The 21147-nt window shown below is 43.7% G+C and overlaps 1 protein-coding gene across 1 annotated transcript; it reads right to left on the bottom strand.

The window, feature by feature from the left end:
* Positions 1–347: 347 nt before the first annotated feature.
* EDN1 (endothelin 1) lies at positions 348–5854 on the bottom strand. Its single transcript, XM_090037278.1, has 5 exons — positions 5714–5854; positions 4639–4786; positions 3241–3399; positions 2799–2906; positions 348–1676 (listed from the first exon to the last, which is right to left on the bottom strand). The coding sequence occupies exons 1-5, from the start codon at positions 5811–5813 to the stop codon at positions 1538–1540; spliced, it is 654 nt and encodes a 217-aa protein (XP_089893404.1). The 5' UTR covers positions 5814–5854; the 3' UTR covers positions 348–1537.
* Positions 5855–21147: the final 15293 nt, after the last annotated feature.

The raw sequence follows: 21147 nt of genomic DNA, 5'->3' as shown, positions 1-21147 counted from the left end.
TTCTTTCCCTGTAGAAATGGAAAGTAATTTTCACATTTTGATTTGGCCCAATTTTCTGGAGTATCTGAACTAAGCTTCCTTTCAAATGTAAAATCATATTTAGCAAAAGATGCTGGGAAATGCAAAGTATTGACTATTAATCCATCTTGTCTATGAACTCCTACAGGGTTGTTTCAAGGTCCTAATGATATCAAGGGGAGTTTTTACTTTAAAATTTGTGAGAGCAAGCTGAATCTTTTTGGATAGACTATTTATTCACACACTTCTGGCCTACCCAAGTCATGGGGGATGGGGGAGGAAAATAATCAAGACATCAAGACACTTTAAAAACCAAATCAACTCAGTAGTTAAAAATATTTATTTCTAAAAGATATTTACCTTGACAGGCAGGAAGCATTTCCCAATTTCATACAGAAATATGTAAAACCTGCATAGACCAATATGGCCTGCTTAAATGAATATTCAACATGGTAAATATAATGAATAATTTGCAAGGATATAAATATAAGCAAATAAAATTCAAAATCAGACACCAGTTAGCAAATTCAACAATGTGAATAAATTCGCTGCTAGAAACATTCACCCAATATTAGCCTTTTGACATAATTTTAAACAACCCTTTGTCTCTATGCACTTTATCAAGTGAGACACTGAAGAAATCCTCATCTTGCAACAGTTTCTGTTATAGATGTGGTTCAGTAGATTACTGGCAGCATACAAGACAGTACAGTCTCTATTATTAGACCTTGTTATCCTGTTATGTTAAACAAAGTAGTGTTTCCCATTGTGTTTTATGTTGAAAATTCCTTTCATCATCCAAAACCCTGATTATCCATAAAACAGTGTTTCACTCACATAGGACATTTAGATAGCTGTGCTTATACTAGCAAACCAAGTTTCTGAAAAAGGCAAAGGGTTGCATTTGATAAGCAAAGGCAATAATAAGGTGTAAAAGTATTTTAGCAGAGTGCAACATAAAGTACAAGAGGTAGACTTGTATATATGCAAGAAGTCCTGATTAAAGTAGCACAGTGTCTTTCATTTTCCATTTGAATTTAAAAAAATTAAAATAAATGTCTCTCCTTTCAAATCGTGATCTCCGTGCTTTTTATCTTCTTCTGTATTGGGTATTTCTTGCAACATCTTTTGGCATATGTTTTTTTTTCCCTCCCTGAAATCTGTCACATTCATTTATAACAATCCCTTTTATGTCTTTTCTTCAGAAGCAACATTCAGATGTTCCACTCCTCCTCTGGAAAGTCAGCCCTCAAATTAAAGTTTGTTAATGAGGACTTTTCCATCTCCCACGTAACTCATCAGCTGGGATTCCAGAAAGATGAGATGCTGCATCTTTATTATCCAAATAGAAGATTTCTTTAGATTCTCTTCCAGCTTTTATTTTGCTGCTTTAATATTTGGAGTGAGTGACATATCCTGGGCCTTTGCCAGAGTAGATTGTTAAAAGGCAAAATAGAGTTTCAGCAATGCTTTGTCCATAACTTGTAGTGATAGAGGAAAAGGGCAGGTGATCTCCCCACTAGGATGTTTTCTGACTTTCCCAGCTGTTTTGCCTTCTGTGTGCTCTGTTATGCTTCAGCTGTTTCACTTCATGGAGTCTAGTCTTTAGCTTTGCAATCCGGAAGGAAGCTTTGATACTGTTACCAATGGCCTCTAGTCTGTGAAAACAGGAAAAATACCAAATGTTATCATAACCATTAAAACAAACTGTGTATGTATGTGTGGGTTCAAACAGAGTTTTGGTTAAATAAAACTCAATTTAGAATAGCACAGGGGTCAGCAACCCCCGGCATGTGTGCGGAGCATGGCACACAAGGCCATTTTGCTCAGCACACCACCGCCAGCCCAGGCTCTAAGTAACTCCTGCCTGCCATGGAGCCCAGGCTGCTTCCAGCAGGTGGCTGGGAGGCTGCAAGCCCTGCTGCAAGCAGACCGGGCTCCATAGACTGGCTGTAGCCAGGAGGCTGCAAACAGCTGCTCCGGGCTCCAGCATGTCCCCATTCTGAAGAGAAGCTGAGTTGGTCCAGAATGTTTTGACAATGTGGTTTCTCATTAGAAAAGACCAATGTGTCAGAACCAAAAAACTTTCCCCCAGGTGGAATTTATGGTCAAAATAAGACCCCTTCACTCTCTGAGCAGTGTCATAGTAAGAACACCCACTTAAGATCTGGGAGATCCAAATTTGAGTCTTACTCAACCCAATTAAGACCAGAGACTTAAAGCTGAGCCACCCACTCCTCAAATGAGTGCTTTGATTCAAATGGCTTCAATCTCCCTACCCTATTCCTCAGACATCATTTAAAATGGTTACATTTTGCCCTTACTTTACATAAGTAAATTGGATAACAAGGAAGCTAACACTGATGACCAGAACATGGAAAGTTATTTACATATTGGGATAAAACTGTCACAATTCAAGAAATTGCATTTTATGCATAAAATTTGCCTCTGAATGTATTTTATTTTCTCATCTTACCAGAAGATGAAATAATTCATGAGCACATTAAAACATCAAGTTCTGTTGCTGTCAATATTTAAAATTTCTCAAGCTTTTTTCAGGCTGGAGTTGTTACAAGTCCAGAGCAAGCGGGGGAAACTATACAGAATTCAGTAAGTTTGACTCTGCAAGATATGGATGAGCAACAGCCCCACTTTTGTGATTCAGGACTCCATCCTGCCCTCAGCTGAACTTACATTGACTTGAGAACAGAATTGTATGTTCTCTGCATACTTGAGTTATCGTGGCATCAACCATTTCAGTACCGCAAAAGGAAGCTCACCTTCTCATTTTCCTGCTGTTAAGTAGTTCTCTGTGCAGGCACTTCAGTCCTTTGCAACTTTCACCTTTGTTGAGATGATCCCAACCCTTCTGTATTGTGGACTGAGCCCTGTTTACAGCAAAGAAAAAAAAACAAAAAAACCCAGCTGTTAAAAACAAACAGCATTTATACACATGCATTTTGTCTGCTCCCACTGTGTTGGAACAGACTTGATTAAAGTGAACCTGCTCTGCATGTAAGCTAACATGCCTGGTGCTGTGTCGCATGCATTTATATAAATGGCGAAATCAGATGACACTGCTGGGTTAAACTGCACTGTCCTTATCAGCAATGATGAGAAGTCATGGGATTAGATTTCAGAGGGACTATTCACCTGAGTGAATGCCCCCTTTATTATTACTGCAGTTCACAGCCAATTAAAATAACATATACAATAACATACCAGAGTTCTTTTCCTGTCTGGCAGAAGTTCAGACATTTCTTGTCTTTTTGGTTGGCACATCGGCATCTGTTGTTTGATTCTGCAAGCTTTCCAGAGACTGTGTCTTTCAGAGATCGCCGGGCTCGAGAAGGACCTCCAAGTCCATATGGCACAGTTTTCCTATGATCAAAGAATCAAAGAATTTAAATTTGTGGCCTCAAAAAACAAAGGATGTTCTGTCTAATCTTGGCTGGTTATAATTGGTTATAACTTCCATGTAAATGTTTTTGACAATCCTACAGTAATGCTGATTAAAGTGTCTACTTGCATGATTAATTGCTTTTTGGTCATAATTCTAGAAAGATATTAAAACTTTGAGTGTGCAACTGAGCGCAATAAAACCTCACCTATGTGAACTTTGGTAAACTGCAAACACAAAAAGAATCAATAAAAGAAATGGAAGAGCTCTTTCACTGGTGTCATTGGGCAATGTTCATTATACCTGCTGAGGATATGACCCCATATTGCCGCTTGGTGAGTAAAGTGTAAAAATGAAATATTTTATGCATTGCACACATCCTCGCTAATCTACAAAATGTGTTAATGCATAATAGTTGCTACTAAGAACTCATGAGGTTATCCCCAAGCATAATTATAATCCTTTTGGGATAGTATTCCTTCTACTGGGGTGATTCACAGAGGAAAAATCACTACTCGTAGTAAGTAAAGATTAGCTGAATCAAGCCACTACGCTGTGTCCTGTGCTTCTCAATGAAAAGCATTTTATAGCATTGACACTCTGAACCAAAACACAGCACATCCTTGGTTATACTTTAGGAACAGTGGAAGCTTTAGATCTGCTGTGCCTACTCTTAAAAGCGACTTGCTTCATCTCTGTAGTAAAATCTCACATGCTTTCTCCACAGAGTCTTCCCTAGTGAAAGGACTGATGGAAACATAAGCCAGATTGGGCTGTATACTCCCAAAGGACAGGGAAATCTGTGTAAATACATGCTGTCCCCATCGTGAGTCTCTTACCCCTCTTTAACCACCCCCCTCAGTCTTCCTCTGAAGTACTGAATGGCTTTTTACATCCTCTTTCTCCCCCCCCCCCCTGCAGAGAGTGTAGAGCATAGGGTGAAGCAGCCTAGGGTTTATTGCATGGCTTTTCTTCTGGACTGAAGAGCCTTTTAACTGCATGGTATAGTTAGCTGTTCAGCTGTATCCCAGGGAGCAGTGTCCTCTCACTCATTGTGCTGAAGCATTAGCCGATGGCAGCACTGTCCCCGCGAGACACTGCCCATTCCCCCTTCCAGTGGGATGGGTAAAAGGTAACTATGGTAACTGGCTTCCCACCAGGGTAATTAGGCTCGGGGTGAAAGAGAGGTTAGGGAGTGCCGCCTTGGCTCCCTCACTTACTGTGGTGTGTTGATCCAGATGATGTCAAGGTGGCAGAAGTAGACGCACTCCTCATCCATTAAAGAGGAGCAGGAGCAGCGCTTGGCTCTGCGCAGTGGCAAGGGGGCACTAGAGGGCCCGTTCTCAGCTCCCAGCTGAACACCAACAGCTGCAAGGGAGAGAGGGGCAGAGCAGAGGGTTAGCAGGGGCGTGATCCTCGGGACCGAGTTACACACACCCAGGGGCCTCTCCTGTGGGCTCTACTCAGAAAGCCAGTGGCAGGGAGTGGGATAGATGCTGGCTCCTATCCCATCCAGGAAAGCACAAAACAACTGCAAACCCTCCCTCTGCCTGCAGAAGGGTGTTTGTACCCAAAAGCTTGCAATGAACAATATTTTCCAACTATTTAGTTGGTCTAATAAAAGAGATCACATCTACCCAAAGAACCTTGCCTGCCTACCTCCTAGCTAGACACCATGGCACAAACAGACCCAAATCATGACACTGCAGAGCCACTCCCAAGCCCCAAATCAACATCTGCAGTGCCCAGGCTGCATTTTGTCTCTCAGGCTAGCACTGGGTATTGCCAAGGCACATGCCCTGGGCATCACCACCACTGGCACGGACTATGTCCCCAGTGCCCGGACTGCATTTCATCCCCCAGGCTAGCGCAGGGCATTGCTAAGGCACGTGCCCTGGGCATCACCGCTGCCAGCGTAGACTATATCCCTGGTGCCGGGGCTGCGTTTTGTCCCTCAGCCTAGCACTGGACATCGCCTGGGCATCACTACTGCTGGCATGGACGAACGAAAGGGTGACGGCATCCCTGTGCCATAGGCAGCATCCCCGCACAAAGCAGAGGGACAAGTCCCCAGGCTGCCAAGCGTCCCCCACCCCGTCCTGCACGGGCACGGCACCCCCCCAGGGACCTACTCCTCCATCCCTGCCCGCGCCCATCGCTCGCTGCGGGGTCTTGCCTCTCGATCCCAAGCGAAGAAGAAATTGCAGGGGAAAAAAGGGGGAGAGCCCTGCGCCCAGCCAGGCTTCCCCGGTGCGGGGCCGGTGCAGCGATGAAGCCCCGCGCCTGCCTGCCTACCTGAGCCGAGCAGCAGCAGCGGCAGGAGCAGGAGCAGGCGAGCGCAGCCCATGGTCCCGCGGCGCAGGCAGGAGGAGCGGGCTATGCAGGCGTGAGGCATGAGGCGTGTGGCAGGGAAGCGCCGGCCGCCGCCGCTTTATAGCCGGCCCCGCGCCTGACTCACCGCCGGGCGCCGGCCGCACCGGGGGGAGGAGGGGGCGTCTCGCCGGGGAATCCCCGGGACGGAGCAGCGCCGCGGCCACCGGGGGGCGCCGCCCGCCTCGCGCCTGGGCGGGCTGCCGCCGCGGCACGCGCGCGCCCTCCTCGCCACACCCCGCCGGTGGTGCCCCCGCCGCCGCAGGGGGAGCTTCGCGTCCTCCAGCCGGAGCTAGGTAGGTACGCCTGCCTCTCAGAGAGGCACACGTACGTATGTGTGCACACGCACGTGTCTGTAGCCACACAAACTCACGGGCGGCGGTGCTTTTGTGGCTCCAGCTAATACATCGCAAAACCTCTGCCCTTCCGTCAATCCCATACCCCATGCCCGTGCCCCTGTGTGACGGGCACCAGGCAGCCTGTGGGGCAGGGCTAGGGGGTCTTTGTTTCCCCGCTGTCATTCAGTGGCAAGTGTAGCTGTTTCTCGGCTGTTGAAGGGGAGTTGGGGGTGGGGCAGGGCTGGCCTCCTCTCTCCAGCGCAAGCTGCCTGGATGTTACTGATCTGATCGTGCTTCCAGGGGTTTGGTTTGTTCTTTTTGAAAAGTCGACAGATATAAAGCCACATCAGGAAGTGCGAGAGCCTGCCTGCCTCACAGAGGGCTCTGTGGGGCGCTGGAGCCTCCCTAGTGATGAAAGGGTTCCTGGGAACCTGCTGGCCTGAGAGAAAGAGAAAAGCTAGTTTCTTTATGTCTTCCCTTCCCCACCCCACCCCCTCCTTATTTCCACTAAACCATACCAATAGAAATAAACTGTAGGACAGGTTGCTGTGGTCCATTCAAGCCACTCCAAAGTGGCATGGCCACTTCACATGGTATTCATGTTAATAATACAGCTGGCAGACTTTCTGGGGCAAGAACTAGGTCTTCATGTCTTTCACAAAGCACACCCAGGACATGCTATGAAATAAGACCTTGTGTGGCTGCAGTCCTATCACTGATGTTCAGATATGGCAGCAGCAATTTTTCTGTGTACTGTGGTTTTGGTTACATCCAAAGAGGTCCATCCTATTTGCTTCCCTGTAAGCATCACTGCACCATAACATGATCTTGTAGGCATACCTGGATCCTCTTCTTCTTGAAAGTCAATGCAAGCTCTTGCCATCAGCTTCTGCAGAGGTAGGATTAAACCCCAGCTGCTTTCTGAAATCACATTTTTATTGGGGTCCTGACTCAGATTTTTGTCTGATAATCCACTATATTTTTAGTAAATAAAAGTTATCATCAGTCTCACAGTACAAGGATCTAACATCAGATGAACTTCTAAGTGAGGAGCTATGCATCTGAATATAATTTAGAGTAGGTCATTGGTGCTTAGTCTATCTACCAGTCAGCCTGATGTGTGGCAGGGGGCTGGTCCACAGACTGGATCCCAACGATGGGGTCGACACACAGGGTTGGTCCGTAGGTATGATCAGATACGGCAGCATAGTCCTGCACGCTGGATCCAGCTGCAGAGCAACCCTGCAATCTGGCATATGGAGTTATAGTATCCAGCCTGTTGGGCTGCCCCTGCATCTGGAAATTTGGGCTCTGCCATGGTATTTAATGCTGCCACCTCTCCCCTGCTGCCAAATTTCCAGGCCCAAGGAGATCCAAGTAGACCAGATGACACAGCTCTGCAGGTCAGATTTGGCCCTCAGGCCACAGGTTTTAGCACAACTGGCTTAGAGGAACAAATTTTGCCTCTTTACAAATGTATGGTGGTAGTAGAAGAAAATGTCTATTTTACCAAGGTTTCTTCAATGTTTATATACTAGAGAAATTACTTGGGGGACTGCACATACCGATTCTGCTAGCTCGCTCGCTCTCTCTCATTTCATTGAGTGAGAAGTTTTTAAGTCTCATTGAGATATATTGATCAGTTTTTCAAGTGCAATACGAGGACAGTACCTCCTGGCATACTAGTATTTCTCTTTTTGCATACAGATTACTACCACTAATGTTTAACAAGCCTCCACCAGCAGATGGCATTAAGCTTTGCCTTGTTGCTTAGCTAGCTCTAGGTTGTTTGCCAGATAGCCTGCTGGGCATGTTAAATATATAAATAACACACAGAAAAAATGTATGTTATTTTCATTATTATTTAGAAGTTGGGAAGGGAATGAATGGCTTTAACAAACTGGAACCTTAACAATTGGCATCTACTTTCATCAGCTTTTTAATACAGTACAAATCATATATAACTTTCTAGGTCTATCATTTAAAAAGGGATATATTATGTCAGCATTTTATAAAGATTTTGCTGAGATTTCTTCTACTTGAAGTGCATTTAAGGCCAAAATGACTCACATCAATGTGAGATATTTTCTTCTTCTTTGTCAAAATGCCTTGCTAATATGTATTTTGTTAGCCGGTGCAAATGGCATGCAGACTCGTAAACATTTTTTCTTTGACTAACAAAAGCACAAAATGTCAGACCGGTGGGGGTTTATTAAGGTGTCCTTCAGTTAAAGAAAACCCAAGCAACCAAAAACATCTGCAACGATTTATGGGAAGGTTTGAAAATTCACTGACAGTAACCCATCTCTGATGGAGCAAACTATGATAGATTTACCATACTGGTCCTCACCATGCACTCGGCTGGAATCAAGCCAGTCATGGCATCATTTGGAATAGTCCTGATTGCTATGCTACATTTAGCTCCCAGAGGATCATTTCATCAGCTATTGCTTAAGACAGACAAAGAAAGACTGCACACTTTTCTCTCCTGTCAGCTGTGTAGTGTATGGCAGTTCCATGCCATTCCAGGATTCCCTTTGAAAGTTTGGCAGTAGGGTGTATCCAGTAGCTTTACCATAGTTTTATGCTGCTAGACTAGAGCAAAACAAGCAGAACAAGAACTAATCGTTTGGAACATGGTCATTTAATACTTGCAGCTTTGAAACACATGTCCCACTGTAGCTTCTCACCTGCTCAATAGATTAATCCAGTTCATATTAAACTCATCCTTCCAAAGGCTTTAATAAATAGACCTAATGTATAATGCTGCAAGGCCCATCTATTTCAAATTTCCCCTAGATCATTTTCCTTTATATGGACTGAACTTCTACTTGAGCACCTCTACTATCCACAGGTGGAACAGTAAGATATGGGGAGAAAAATAAGCTAGACAGAAAGGCTCTGATGTTTGGGTTGGAAATTGTCATGGCATTGCTAGACTTTGACAGGGCATTTTGTACATTTTGTGCCAGGAATACAAAATGCCAGAAACAATGAGAGAAGATTACAAAATTGTGCCTTTGTGTTTAGAGACCAAAGGGAGCAACTTATTTTCCATGGACTTGAGATGTCATTTTAAGCTAGATAAAGGCTGCAAAATCATTCCCATCACTTCTTTCACTCCTCGCTGGAGTCGAGGCTCCTTCTTTGCCTTCATGCCTGCTCAGCCACTATTTCACAGAGCTTCATTCTTACTCAGACATCAGCTCTAAGCCTCTAGTTAGGCCTCTTGTGAGTGACCACATCTCACTTGCTGCTTGTCTAGTTTGCTTTTTATTTCCCCCTGGTGACAGGTTCCCCTAACACCTATACCCTTGCTTTCTCCACACACCAAATATCTAGTTGTAGGGATTTTCCATTACCAACCACTCTTTCTCTTTCTCATCTCAAATCCCCATTAGTGATTTTCCAAGTGGGAGGCAGAAACCTGCATGTCTCTTCAGGTTTAGAACTTGGAAGCTCATGTTTTAGGCGCTAGCCACAGTAACTAGAAGGCATCTCCAGTTCTCATCTCTAGTAGTTAGCTGCATTTTCCAAAGTTCAAGTTGAGGAGCACAACCATTTTAGTCCTGTCATCCCTGGGATGTTCCAAATTGATATTAGATACAGCACAACCCCTGCCTGCACCACCCCACCCATGCAAGCTCTATAGGGCTGTAAGCCATGTTCTGTAATACTGATAAGGATTTCTCCTACAGTTATTTCAATATGGGCCAAAGCTTACAGCTCATTTTGACTGTATGGTGTTGTCATGCCATGGTGTGACTGCTTTAGAGATCTGGAGTTGTAAGACTGGTCAGGAAATTGGTAGCGAACCAATGCATGGGCCACACTAAAGACTAAAAATGGTGTTTACTTTTGTGGCCGTCCATACCTTTTTTTAAAAATGAATGGCAGTTAATTATTCTTTGGGTCATACCTGGTGGAAGAGCTGAATAGCAGTGAGTAACCACTGTAGTTAAAGTAACACTAATTATTTTCAAGCTTGCTTAACAAAGCCAACACACAGTTGCTGCTGTTGAAATTAAGTGGCACAAAGTTCAAATGCAGAAGAAAGCTTGTTTTATTGAACACAGTTGGCCATCTCTTCTGGGGTTAAGAATGTTGTCCCCTGAAACAGGAGGATGACTTGCAAAGATTCAGGTTTCAGAAATATCTTCATGACACTCTCTCTCTTCTTTTTTCACAACGAAGTAGGAGGAGTGTCAAGGAAATGATTAGCTTGGGAACCAATGCTATGATGAAGCAAGAAGGCACAGCAGCCCCCCTGGCTCTCCAGAGACCTAGCCGACCTACTGTGGCTAAAAAGGAAAGCCTACAAAGGATGGAGGACAGGATTCACCTCCACGGAGGATTACTCCGCGCTGGTCCGGTCCTGCAGGGACCAAACCAGGAAAGCCAAGGCTGCAACTGAACTCCAACTAGCTTCAGGCATCAAGGACAACAAAAAGTCCTTTTTCAGATATGTGGGGAGCCGGAGGAAAAGCAAGGGCAATGTTGGACCCCTGCTAAACCAGATGGGGCAACTGGCAACTGACGCCCAGGAAAAAGCCAACCTATTAAATAGGTACTTTGCGTCAGTCTTTCATCAGTCACACGGGATGCCCATGCCTGCTATGGGACAGGGAAATCTGGGTGAGGGGGATCCCCTACCCTCCATCAATGCTGACCTCGTGAAGAAACACCTTGAGAAGCTGGATACCTTCAAGTCAGCTGGCCCTGACAATCTGTACCCCAGGGTACTCAAGGAGCTGGTGAGTGTCATAGCCCAGCCCCTGGCATGGATCTTTGAAAACTCCTGGCGCTCTGGTGTAGTGCCCGAAGACTGGAAGAAGGCCAATGTGGTGCCGATCTTCAAGAAAGGGAGGAGAGTGGATCTGGCTAACTACAGGCCCATTAGCCTGACTTCTATCCTGGGGAAGATCTTAGAAGATCTTAGAAAAGTTTATTAAGGAGGCCATCCTTGAGGGACTGGCCCACGCTAACATTCTAAGGGACAGCCAGCACGGGTTTGTTGCGGGTAGGTCTTGTTTGACCAATCTCATTTTCTTCTATGACCAGGTGACCTATCACCTGGACAAGGGAGAAGAGATTGATGTCATATATCTTGACTTCAAAAAAGCTTTTGATCTGGTATCCCATGATCACCTCTTGGTCAAACTGCCCAGTTGTGGCCTTGGCTCCACCACGATCTGCTGGCTGGGAAATTGGCTTTGTAGTCGGACCCAGAGGGTTGTGATTGATGGCAGTCACTCATCATGGTGCCCTGTGACCAGTGGGGTCCCTCAAGGCTCTGTCCTGGGACCCATACTGTTCAACATCTTCATTAACGATGTGGACATTGGAGTCAGGAGTGGACTGGCCAAGTTCGCCGATGACGCCAAACTTTGGGGCAAAGCATCCATGCCAGAAGATAGGCGGGTGATCCAGGCTGACCTGGACAAGCTCAGCAAATGGGCAGACGAGAACCTCATGGTGTTTAACACCGATAAGTGCAAAGTTCTCCACCTTGGGAGGAAAAACCTGCAGCACCCTTATAGGCTTGGCAGTGCTACGTTGGTTAGCACTACAGAAGAAAGAGACTTGGGGGTCATCATTGACCACAAGATGAACATGAGCCTGCAATGCGATGCTGCGGCTAGTAAAGCGACCAAAATGCTGGCGTGCATCCATAGATGCGTCTCGAGCAAATCCCGGGACATCATTCTCCCCTTGTACTCGGCCTTGGTGAGGCCGCAGCTGGAGTACTGCTTCCAGTTTTGGGCTCCACGATTCAGAAAGGATGTGGAGAAGCTTGAGAGAGTCCAGAGGAGAGCCACGTGCATGATCAGAGGTCAGGAAAACAGATCTTACGATGACAGGCTGAGAACCATGGGACTCTTTAGCCTGGAAAAGCACAGGCTCAGGGGTGATCTGATGGCCACCTATAAGTTTATCGGGGTGACCACCAGGATCTGGGGGAACGTCTGTTCACCAGAGCGCCCCAAGGGATGACGAGGTCGAACGGTTACAAACTCCTGCAAGACCGTTTCAGGCTGGACATAAGGAAGAATTTCTTTACTGTCCGAGCCCCCAAGGTCTGGAACAGTCTACCAGCGGAGGCGGTTCAAGCACCTACATTGAACACCTTCAAGAGTAAATTGGATGCTTATCTTGCTAGGATCCTATGACCCCAGCTGACTTCCTGCCCTTTGGGCAGGGGGCTGGACTCGATCTCCCGAGGTCCCTTCCAGCCCTAATGTCTATGAAATCTATGAAATAAATGAAAGGAAAGGAACATCACATGGAAATAAGAAATGTAAGTACTGTGGTAAAAGACGAGGAATACAGACCTTTTGGTGGGAGTAACAAGGTGCCTCATCCATCTTTGCAAATTCTTTCAACCCATATGCTTCAGATCCCGGTCCCACAGTTGGTAAAGCACACTAGAAAGGGTTAAGCAGAAGCTCTCCATGTGGATTTAGCATGGCTGTAGGGCAGTGGACATGACTGTATCCCATTGTAGAAGTACATGAGCTAGATTTCAACTAATGGAGTAGCTGTGGCTGGCCCAAGCCAGCTCCATTCCATTCCAGGATTCCCTTTAGCATAGCTAGATCTACATGAGACACGAGCACAGCTTTGGATTCATGTGTCAGGATATTTTAGACAACAGTAACCAAGAGACCAAAACCCACCAAACTCCCCCATTATCCCAGACATTAAGTGGGCAACAGCCAGATATTCCCCGCACCTTACTCCTGAAGAGTAGACTATTTAGGTTCTTATAATACACCCACTGATACAGTGCCAGAAGGATTAAGAACATAGAATAATTCATATTTTAGCTAGGAGCATTTTTTTGAATGGTGGTAGTCTAGGAGATGCCAGATCCCATTGTTTTAGCACTATAAATTGATCATAGGGTTGCACATACTTTTTAAACTACTGCATATAATTCTCATGCATATCAAAATATTTCTAGAGGATATTTATGTTCAGCTTCTATGGGCTTGGACTCGTATTCTGGCAAACATTGGAAAAGTGAGCTGTGTGTGTTTTTGTAGGGTCTCCAGCTCCACTTTGCAACTCCAAGAGGTTTGTATGCTGTTACAGAGGATTACCTAGCTAAACTAATTATATAGCTCCCATCATGTGATTTGGACACATCATAATGTTTAATATGTTTATCCTCACAGCAAGCCTGTGGGTCATGGAAGTGCTAATACCCCCACTCTCAAAAGGGGGTACTCTCACATCCCAAGCTAGACCTTACCCACAGGACAAATCCCGCCACCCCACAAGCCAGAGCTCTGTGCACTGAAATAGAGTTCCTAAGCATTTGAATTATGCCCAGCCTTGGCATTTTCTGTTACGTTGTCCGGAAAGGTCAAGCCCTTCATTCTCTCTTTAGACTAGAGGGACACACTTCTTAGGACTCATTATTTAATAGGCTTGATTTTTCTTTGAAGTTCTAAGTTTCTGTTTGTGTTACAGAACTCTGCCAACTTCATGTGATTCTGACTCAAAACACTCATTACTCTGTGTGTGTGCACACGCGTGTGTGCGCATGCACATGTCCTCAAGGCCTAAACAACTGACTGAAATTAATTTGCAAAGACTTTCCTTAGAAATAGTTTTACATGGATAGCTCTTTCACTGCACCATTTAGCACTTATTGTGATTGTTGAGACACCTCTGGTCTGATTCTAGGATTAGATGAGCTTTGAAGTAGTTTCTCCAGTTCCAGTAGTCTCTTTGTTAAAGATAAAAATACACATTACAAAACACCCAGTATTTAGCCAGACTCAAAGACATAGGAGTCTTTTTAATATGAATTATGAGAACTACTATAATGGATAAAATATTTCTGTTTTCCCTTTATAGGGAGCCACTTCAACTTAGATTAGATACAATCAAGCTAGTTGCCTGCAACCTATAAAAGATTAAACTACATCTCCTCACACTGTCTCATGGAAGTCTTAGGGGAGGCTGGTCCAAATGATCAATGTGGGCAACTGCCTTTTGGTGTCTATTTTAGATCTTTCTTTCAATAAAAGGATAGATTGCAGCTGCACAGCTGTGATTTATATTCCCCTCTGTATCTCAAATTCTTCCAGGTAAATGCAGCTTTGTAGAAACAAGTCACCTTAAAACATACTCCAGCTGTTTCTTGCAGCCCCAAATCAAGCGGTCGACACACAATACTGTATTAGAAGGAGAAATTAAAATAAACAACTATCTAGATAAATCCAATTCCCCTGTCCTCCTTAGCTGAAGGTATATGTATTCTGTAAGAAAATATCTGCTCCCATCATGACGTGAAATATGGCCCCACATGGATACCAGAACTGTTGTGGCAATTACTCATGGCCAACACAGAGAGGAGATTAGTTACCTGTAAAGACCAGAAAAGTGCTAGTATGTGCTTTAGTATCCCTGTTAGTTTAGCACCAGGATAGAATCACATTACAGCTGTCCTCCACCAATTCCTCCCTTACCCCCTTCCCTGCTTCAGTAGCAGGGGAGGCGCTGTTTTCACTCCGCTGACATCACTGCAGGGGGCTGGCCCCTTATTTATTTATTTTTACCACCAGCTCAACCAAAACAACTTTATAATAGCTGTAGCCAGCATGGCATGAATCCACACTTGCCTGGTTTACATTAGGAATCCAAGCAATGCTAATATCAGTTCAGCTGAACTAAGGGTAGCATGAGTGGGAAAAGCCACACCAGGTAGACCCTGTCCTAATGGAACAGCAAAGTTCAAATGCAAGTTCTCCCACTGGAAAGCAAGTTTGGTTTGGTTTTGGGAATCAGTAAACCAGTAGTACCAACAGTTTGGAAAATGCCTCTTCAGATTAATAAAGCAGAAGGAGATAAAACATGGTGAATTCCTCTCTTGAAGATTTTACTGTTTAAAGGCTCAAGTGGGTAGAATGTAATATAATATGCTATAGATTGAACAGCAAGCAGCATCTTTAAAGATTAAATGTTTAGTGGAAGTGATGGACACTTGCAGTTCTCTGTGCATAAACTTCATTGGATTTGCTTGGCTCAGTCTTATCCTTAGGACCACTTTTTATTCCAGAAGTCCCATTGACACCAAGAGGTACAACAATGATCTCTTCCTCATTTTATAGCTATGTTACCAAAATTTTTAGTTTTCACAGTGTTTGTTTTATGTTGACATCATTTCCTAATGCCATAAGTCTTGTTCTCTAGAGACAAACATTTTGCAACCCTCTTCCTAGCGTCATGATATAAAATAGGATGTTTCAAGTGGATTTCTGCATAATTACTTTAGATGCAATAGGTCTTATGATAAATGTTTGAAGATCCGTGTGAAGGGAAAGCATGAAATAGAATCTCATACATCAGTCTTTAAACCTGAAAATTTCCTTTTTTATTAAACACACACACAAAAAAGGAATTTTATGCCAGGCAAATTTATTTTTTTCAGAGAAAATACTTATTCCAAAATGAATGTAGGCTTTACATATACTCAAAGGTGCATTACTTTAAATCAATTTTTAAAATGAATGCAAAGTGCAAAACAGTATAGATTCCCTTAGTTTGATATAAATCAGTATATAATTTATCTTTATATTTGGTCAGTTCTTTACTGGGTTAAACTAAATTGATATAAACCTGGTTTAAACTGGACTAAGGAGCACATGAATGCGGAGCCTTCTCTGTTTCACTGGAATTCCAATACATCAGAGCAGACTTGATTAATCATGTTTGCTGGAGTGTGGCACTTGCCTCCTGCATCTTGTGTATCAGCTTCCCTGCACTTAAACATGGTAGTGGGGGAGCTTGAACTATGCTGAGCTGCTCTCTCGAAGTTGCTGTAATTAAAGCAGCGCCCCTCCTCCCCCTGCCAGAGCACGTGTAAAAGTGCCGAGGGTGTCTATAGATTTTCACTGGTTTAATTCTAGCACATTAAAATCCAACCTTAGTTAAACTAGTGCAACTAATGCTACTTTGAGCACAGACAAAGCCTGAAGTAACTGTAGAGAAAGGCAGGTGTTAGATCCAAAGTCTGCTGACATCAACAGGATATTTTTTAATGATATCAAAGGGCTTTTAATCAGGTTCCTCAAGAACAGCTGCCCAGATCCCTGTCTGTCACTAATCGCTCCTTCTTGTTCAAGGAAGTTGGCTAAATTCAGCCAGTTAGCTATGTAACTAATTCAGATTTGCTCTTTCGGTTCTGTGGCATATGCATTATTTCTAACTTGCTTCTATAACTAGAAGTAAAACTGGTTTCATCACACAGAAAAAAATATAAATAGTAACTGAAAGCAGAAATACCCATTTCCTCTTTTCATATACATGCCTTTGCATATTTAATCAATCATTATAGTTTCTTTTCCTAAAAAAACTTTGATATAGAAAAGAGAGTGACAAGCGCAATCAGAGAATTTCTGACACATTCTGTTCACAAAATTTTGCCTCCTTAATCTCTTTCTGAAAGTCACATCCTGTTTATTTGAAGATTTTAAGCGGATGCAAGTTATGACAGTCATTCTAATGAGAGAGTGGTATTGCCCAGACTGAAAAGAAACATGCATTTTACTGGAAACAATTAATCAGTGCATACAGCGATGTGTATAAGTGAGTATAATACACATCAGCATCTAGAACTTTGCACTTCTCAGCAGGTTGTGCTCCACAGCAAAATGGAACTTCACAGCAGCTTAACTGTAGAACCCAGACAGTCCATCTCCAACAACTAAGATGCAAGTCAGTTAAATGACAACCTGCAGCTGTTAGGGCCTCTTGTTCCCATTCTTTCCAACAGAAGACAGCTGCATGCATAGTTAGGCCATCATTATTAATTATATACTGCATTTACTCGACTAGAGGATGACCCTGACTTTAAGACGACCCCCAACCCCAAATCAGATTCTATATATGAAAAATTTATATATTTGATACAATTTTCCAGGTATAGAATCCAATTATTGGAGGTTTGTCTTGAATTTGTCCCCCTCCCAGTGCTACAGCAGGGAAAATAAATCTGTGGGGTCAGGTAGCCCCTTTGCCCTCTGTGCTGCTCAAATTCTTTCCCCTGTAGCTCTTTCCCTACTTCCTTACTGTCAGACCCTGCTCTCCCTGAGTACATGGAAAGATGGGACAAATTTGAAAAAATTACCTTGAAATAAACATAGTTGCAGTAATTTACATCTAGAATTGATGCATTGTACCTTTTTGAAACTGCTGTAAGTTGTAGCACAGGTACTCCATAAACACATTTAAGGCACCCACACATGATATTAGTTCAAAACCAAAAGGCTCATGATTTGCCATATAGTTCATTGGGTTGGGCTCCAGCAGAGTCAACATCATTTCAACCTATGGTGACCCCACAGCTTGGTGTCCTGGGATCCTCCAAAAATGTATATGCAGATGAGGCATGGGACAACCTGCTCCCGTTCTACCTCATGGAGGGTGGGATCACACTATTCATATGTGACAGGCTGAGAAAGGGGGTGACAGAGGGATTCTGAATTTACTTGGATGTGAAAGTAAGCAAAAGATGAAAAGTTGTCACAGAATCATAGAAAAGAAGGGATGGAAGGGACCTCCATATGCCACCTAGTCCAATCCCCTGCCTGAGGCAGGATCAGCTCCATCCAAATCAACCTATCAAATCCATAATCTAACCTCTTAGTACAACTACTGTCAACCTTGACACAACACAAGACATAACAGCTTAACCCGCCACAGATAAGTAGTGAGATCATAGCAGCCAACATTCTGCTTGTGTAAAAGGTTGCTAATATACATGCAAAAGGTCCCAGGTAGAGGGCCAATATAAGAGCATAACATAGCCACGTAATACAGTAACGTTACATTCATGTAGTAACATGAGTCAGGTTTGAGGAACTCGGGGAAGCAACCTAATATGAGAAGAAGATATCTCATGTCTTTTACTTTAAGAACTGGAATGCCAATAGAAAAGAAAGGATATTACCTATGGGACTTGCCCAATGTTAATATGACACTTACCACAAGACTGTAAAAAATCATACTTACTTAGGCCCTCCTCCTGCAAAATGCTTAAGCACATATTTTAAGTCAATTAAACTACTCACAGGCTTAGTATTAAGTATATGCAAACTTAATACACTTTGTTTGGAGGATTTTGGCCCAACATTGGACATTTCCTAAAACATCGGTAGGGACCTTATGAACAATACTTAGCATACTGTGGGTACAATGGCAGGGAAAAGAAATAACAGCAGCTATAAAAGCTTGGTATGTAGATGCCTAGGGTCAACCCTTGGTATGCACAAATTCTGGCTATTAAACCAGGTGCTTTAAAGTGACATGCATTAATCTGATTATACGGTTTCATGCTGCTGTCCACCATCTGAGTTCCTTCCAGGTAAAGCCAGTGGGCATAGCAGACCTCATGGTGAATTTCAGGATGGATCTAATTTTTTTTGAGGTCTTGGTCATAGTCTTTAAGGAGACAGTGCTAATCCTAGGAAAGATACATGCATAAATATTACCTTGGCTCAGGTGATGTAAGGAAAAGGTCCTCTTTCTCCAAGCATTCTGGTAGGTTTGTAGACCTCTGGAAATATTTGTAATATTACGGGCCAAAGAAAAAAGCACCCCATAAACCAAAACCTGTAGCCTACATTTACAGCAGCTCCCAGTGTTTGGCTCTAGAAACAAAGACTAAGAAAATGACCATATCCCAAGCTGGGAGCTATGTTGCAGAAGCACGGAGAAACAAGTGGGCCTTTTCTCCTCTTGAGATACAAGTACTCTTTGTGAGACTTATTCAAAGGTATCAAGCATGGCATAAACATTACGGGTGTGTCCTGACAAGTGCGCATATGCAGGTGTGTGCATTTCCTGCAGGACAAATAGCAGCAGCACATATTTGTGCCACTGCTTGCTATTTGTCCCCAGGCACACACCTGCATGTGTGCTTCAGCATGCTGCAAAGTAACCTGGGTGGGGTAGGGGAGGCTGGGACCAACACCTGTCCTGACCTCAGCAGCCTTACCTGAGGTCTTGGGGGCCTCCCAGGGCAGCAGCGGTGCCAAGCTGGCTGCTCAGAGCCTGGCCATCAGCCAGAGTGTAGCTGTGGTCAGCTAGGCTCCCTTTCTGGCAGCACATACTACTGCCATGTGCAACTCATCATGTTTTTCAGCAGCATTTGTTTTAATACTTGGGATATCCAGGCATCAAGAATCCCCCACAGTGCTGCAAATTAACAGTTCAGTAAATGCTTGCATGTGTGCCACATACAGTTTGCAGTGCCTCCAACTGCTTTGAGGCGCCGCAAACCTCATGTGTGCACTCACCTGGACACACCCCATGTTGGTAAAGTAGTAATATTAACATTTCATTTTTCTGTTTTACTTTTGGAAATAAGTAATGGATCTGAGGGAAAGAAATGAAGGAAAGGAAAGAAGAGAGCTGGATAATTGAGGAAGGAGACAGTCAGAAGGTAGAGACAGAAATACAAGAAAGAAGGTCCATTTTCAATTTATGTATTAACTCCTGTACAATGGACCAATGCACTAGCAATAAACACCTAGGACTGGCAAAACACTGAATGGATATATGGGTTCAGAGCCAACATTCCATATGAAATAAGGCTGAGAGAAGAGAAAATTACCTCCCCCAAAAAACAAAACAAAACAAAACACACAACCCAAAACTGCCAACAATCCTGGAGTTTTAGACGTACAATATTGAAATATCTGTTCAACTATTTTCTTCCTTTATGAGACTAAAAGGACATCTAAAGATTCAGTAAAAGATTCCAGATATTTTGGTGATGAACAAATGGAACAGAAGCCTTTTCTAACAGCATGAACGTTCAAGCTGGGATTTTTGAGAACCTAACAGAAGGTACTTGTAAACTGAATGCATTTCTGCCAGCAAAGTACCCCAAATACAGTATTTCACAGAGCCCTTTCTATAGGCACGTTGCAGATGAGAACCCCACATAAGTGTACCATATTTCTCATTTCCAGTATATCCGTCTTCAACAGGAGGCTGGATAATCACCTAGCCAGGGTCATTTGACCCCAGTACTCTTTCCTGCCATGGCAGGGGGCCAGACTTGATGATCTGTTCAGGCCCCTTCCGACTCTATCAACTATGAAACTATGAAAAATATCCATTCTGGTCATTTCTCCTGTAGTTCTGATAATTTGCATTTATTGCCCATGCTGAACAAGTACTTGTTTGTGGACTAAGGAAAAGTGCATATGCCACCAAGCTGATATCATCAGTTAGAAACCTTGTTATAATCACCTGCCTTAGAGAAAAAAGAAAGGGAGTATGTATTTATAGTTTTAATACATGTATCTGGTCACTAGGTGGTGCTTTGCTCTAAAGTTTCGTATTGGGACTGGGGAACTGGAGTGAACATAGAATGGATTTCCTCATGGAGTTATTAGCAGGGCTAGCTTGGAACAACTCCATCACCATGCGCACTAAACGTGCCCTTCCTGTGATAGCAAATGAGGGGAAAGAACCATCTGCAGCAAGGTCTTCCTAGAAAAAAATATCCTTTGGGTCAAAGGAAAACTCCCCTGAAGCTAAAGAGCCTCTGCAGATTGCCAGATAATCACTACTTAATTACAGTAGAGAGACTGTATTGACTAAAAGGACCTTGGATCAGGCCCTTCATCAGAAAAGCAAAGAAGTGGTGGCAAATGCCTAGCCCATTTTTTTGATGATGAAGAAAACCTTTTGTCAGGAATGAAATGCAACCCAGATCATTCTCTGCTAAGTTGCAGATAGCTAATGTCTGGTGCTGGAAATATGCAATGCTTGCAGTATCTACAGTGTGAAACTGCTGAAATAGTTCTGTGCATCCTTTCCATTTTACCCCTTGAAGAGGTGACGTGTAGTTGGAACTTGGGATGTAAGTGTTGTCACCAGAGTAGCAACTGAAGCAGTCTACAGAGTGGGACTGAAAAAACAGGGCCTAAGCGTTGCATTAGATGAGCAATATGATTTCTATTACTGCAGGAGGAATGTGAGGTGGAGGGGTGAACA

The sequence above is a fragment of the Crocodylus siamensis genome, chromosome 3 (genome assembly GCF_052110815.1).
Source record: "Crocodylus siamensis isolate JL-2025a chromosome 3, ASM5211081v1, whole genome shotgun sequence".
NCBI classification, from domain to species: Eukaryota; Metazoa; Chordata; order Crocodylia; family Crocodylidae; genus Crocodylus; species Crocodylus siamensis.
This window is presented reverse-complemented; position numbering and strand designations above follow the sequence as displayed.

What these genes read in the sequence shown, in the direction of transcription:
- EDN1 (XM_090037278.1), bottom strand. Translation starts at nt 5,813, where the DNA reads ATGCCTCACGCCTGCATAGCCCGCTCCTCCTGCCTGCGCCGCGGGACC. An exon ending in GCTGCTGCTGCTCGGCTCAG is followed by an intron (nt 4,787 to 5,713) that starts GTAGGCAGGCAG and finishes TCTCCCTTGCAG; the next exon opens with CTGTTGGTGTTCAGCTGGGA. An exon ending in CAGACAGGAAAAGAACTCTG is followed by an intron (nt 2,907 to 3,240) that starts GTATGTTATTGT and finishes TGCTGTAAACAG; the next exon opens with GGCTCAGTCCACAATACAGA.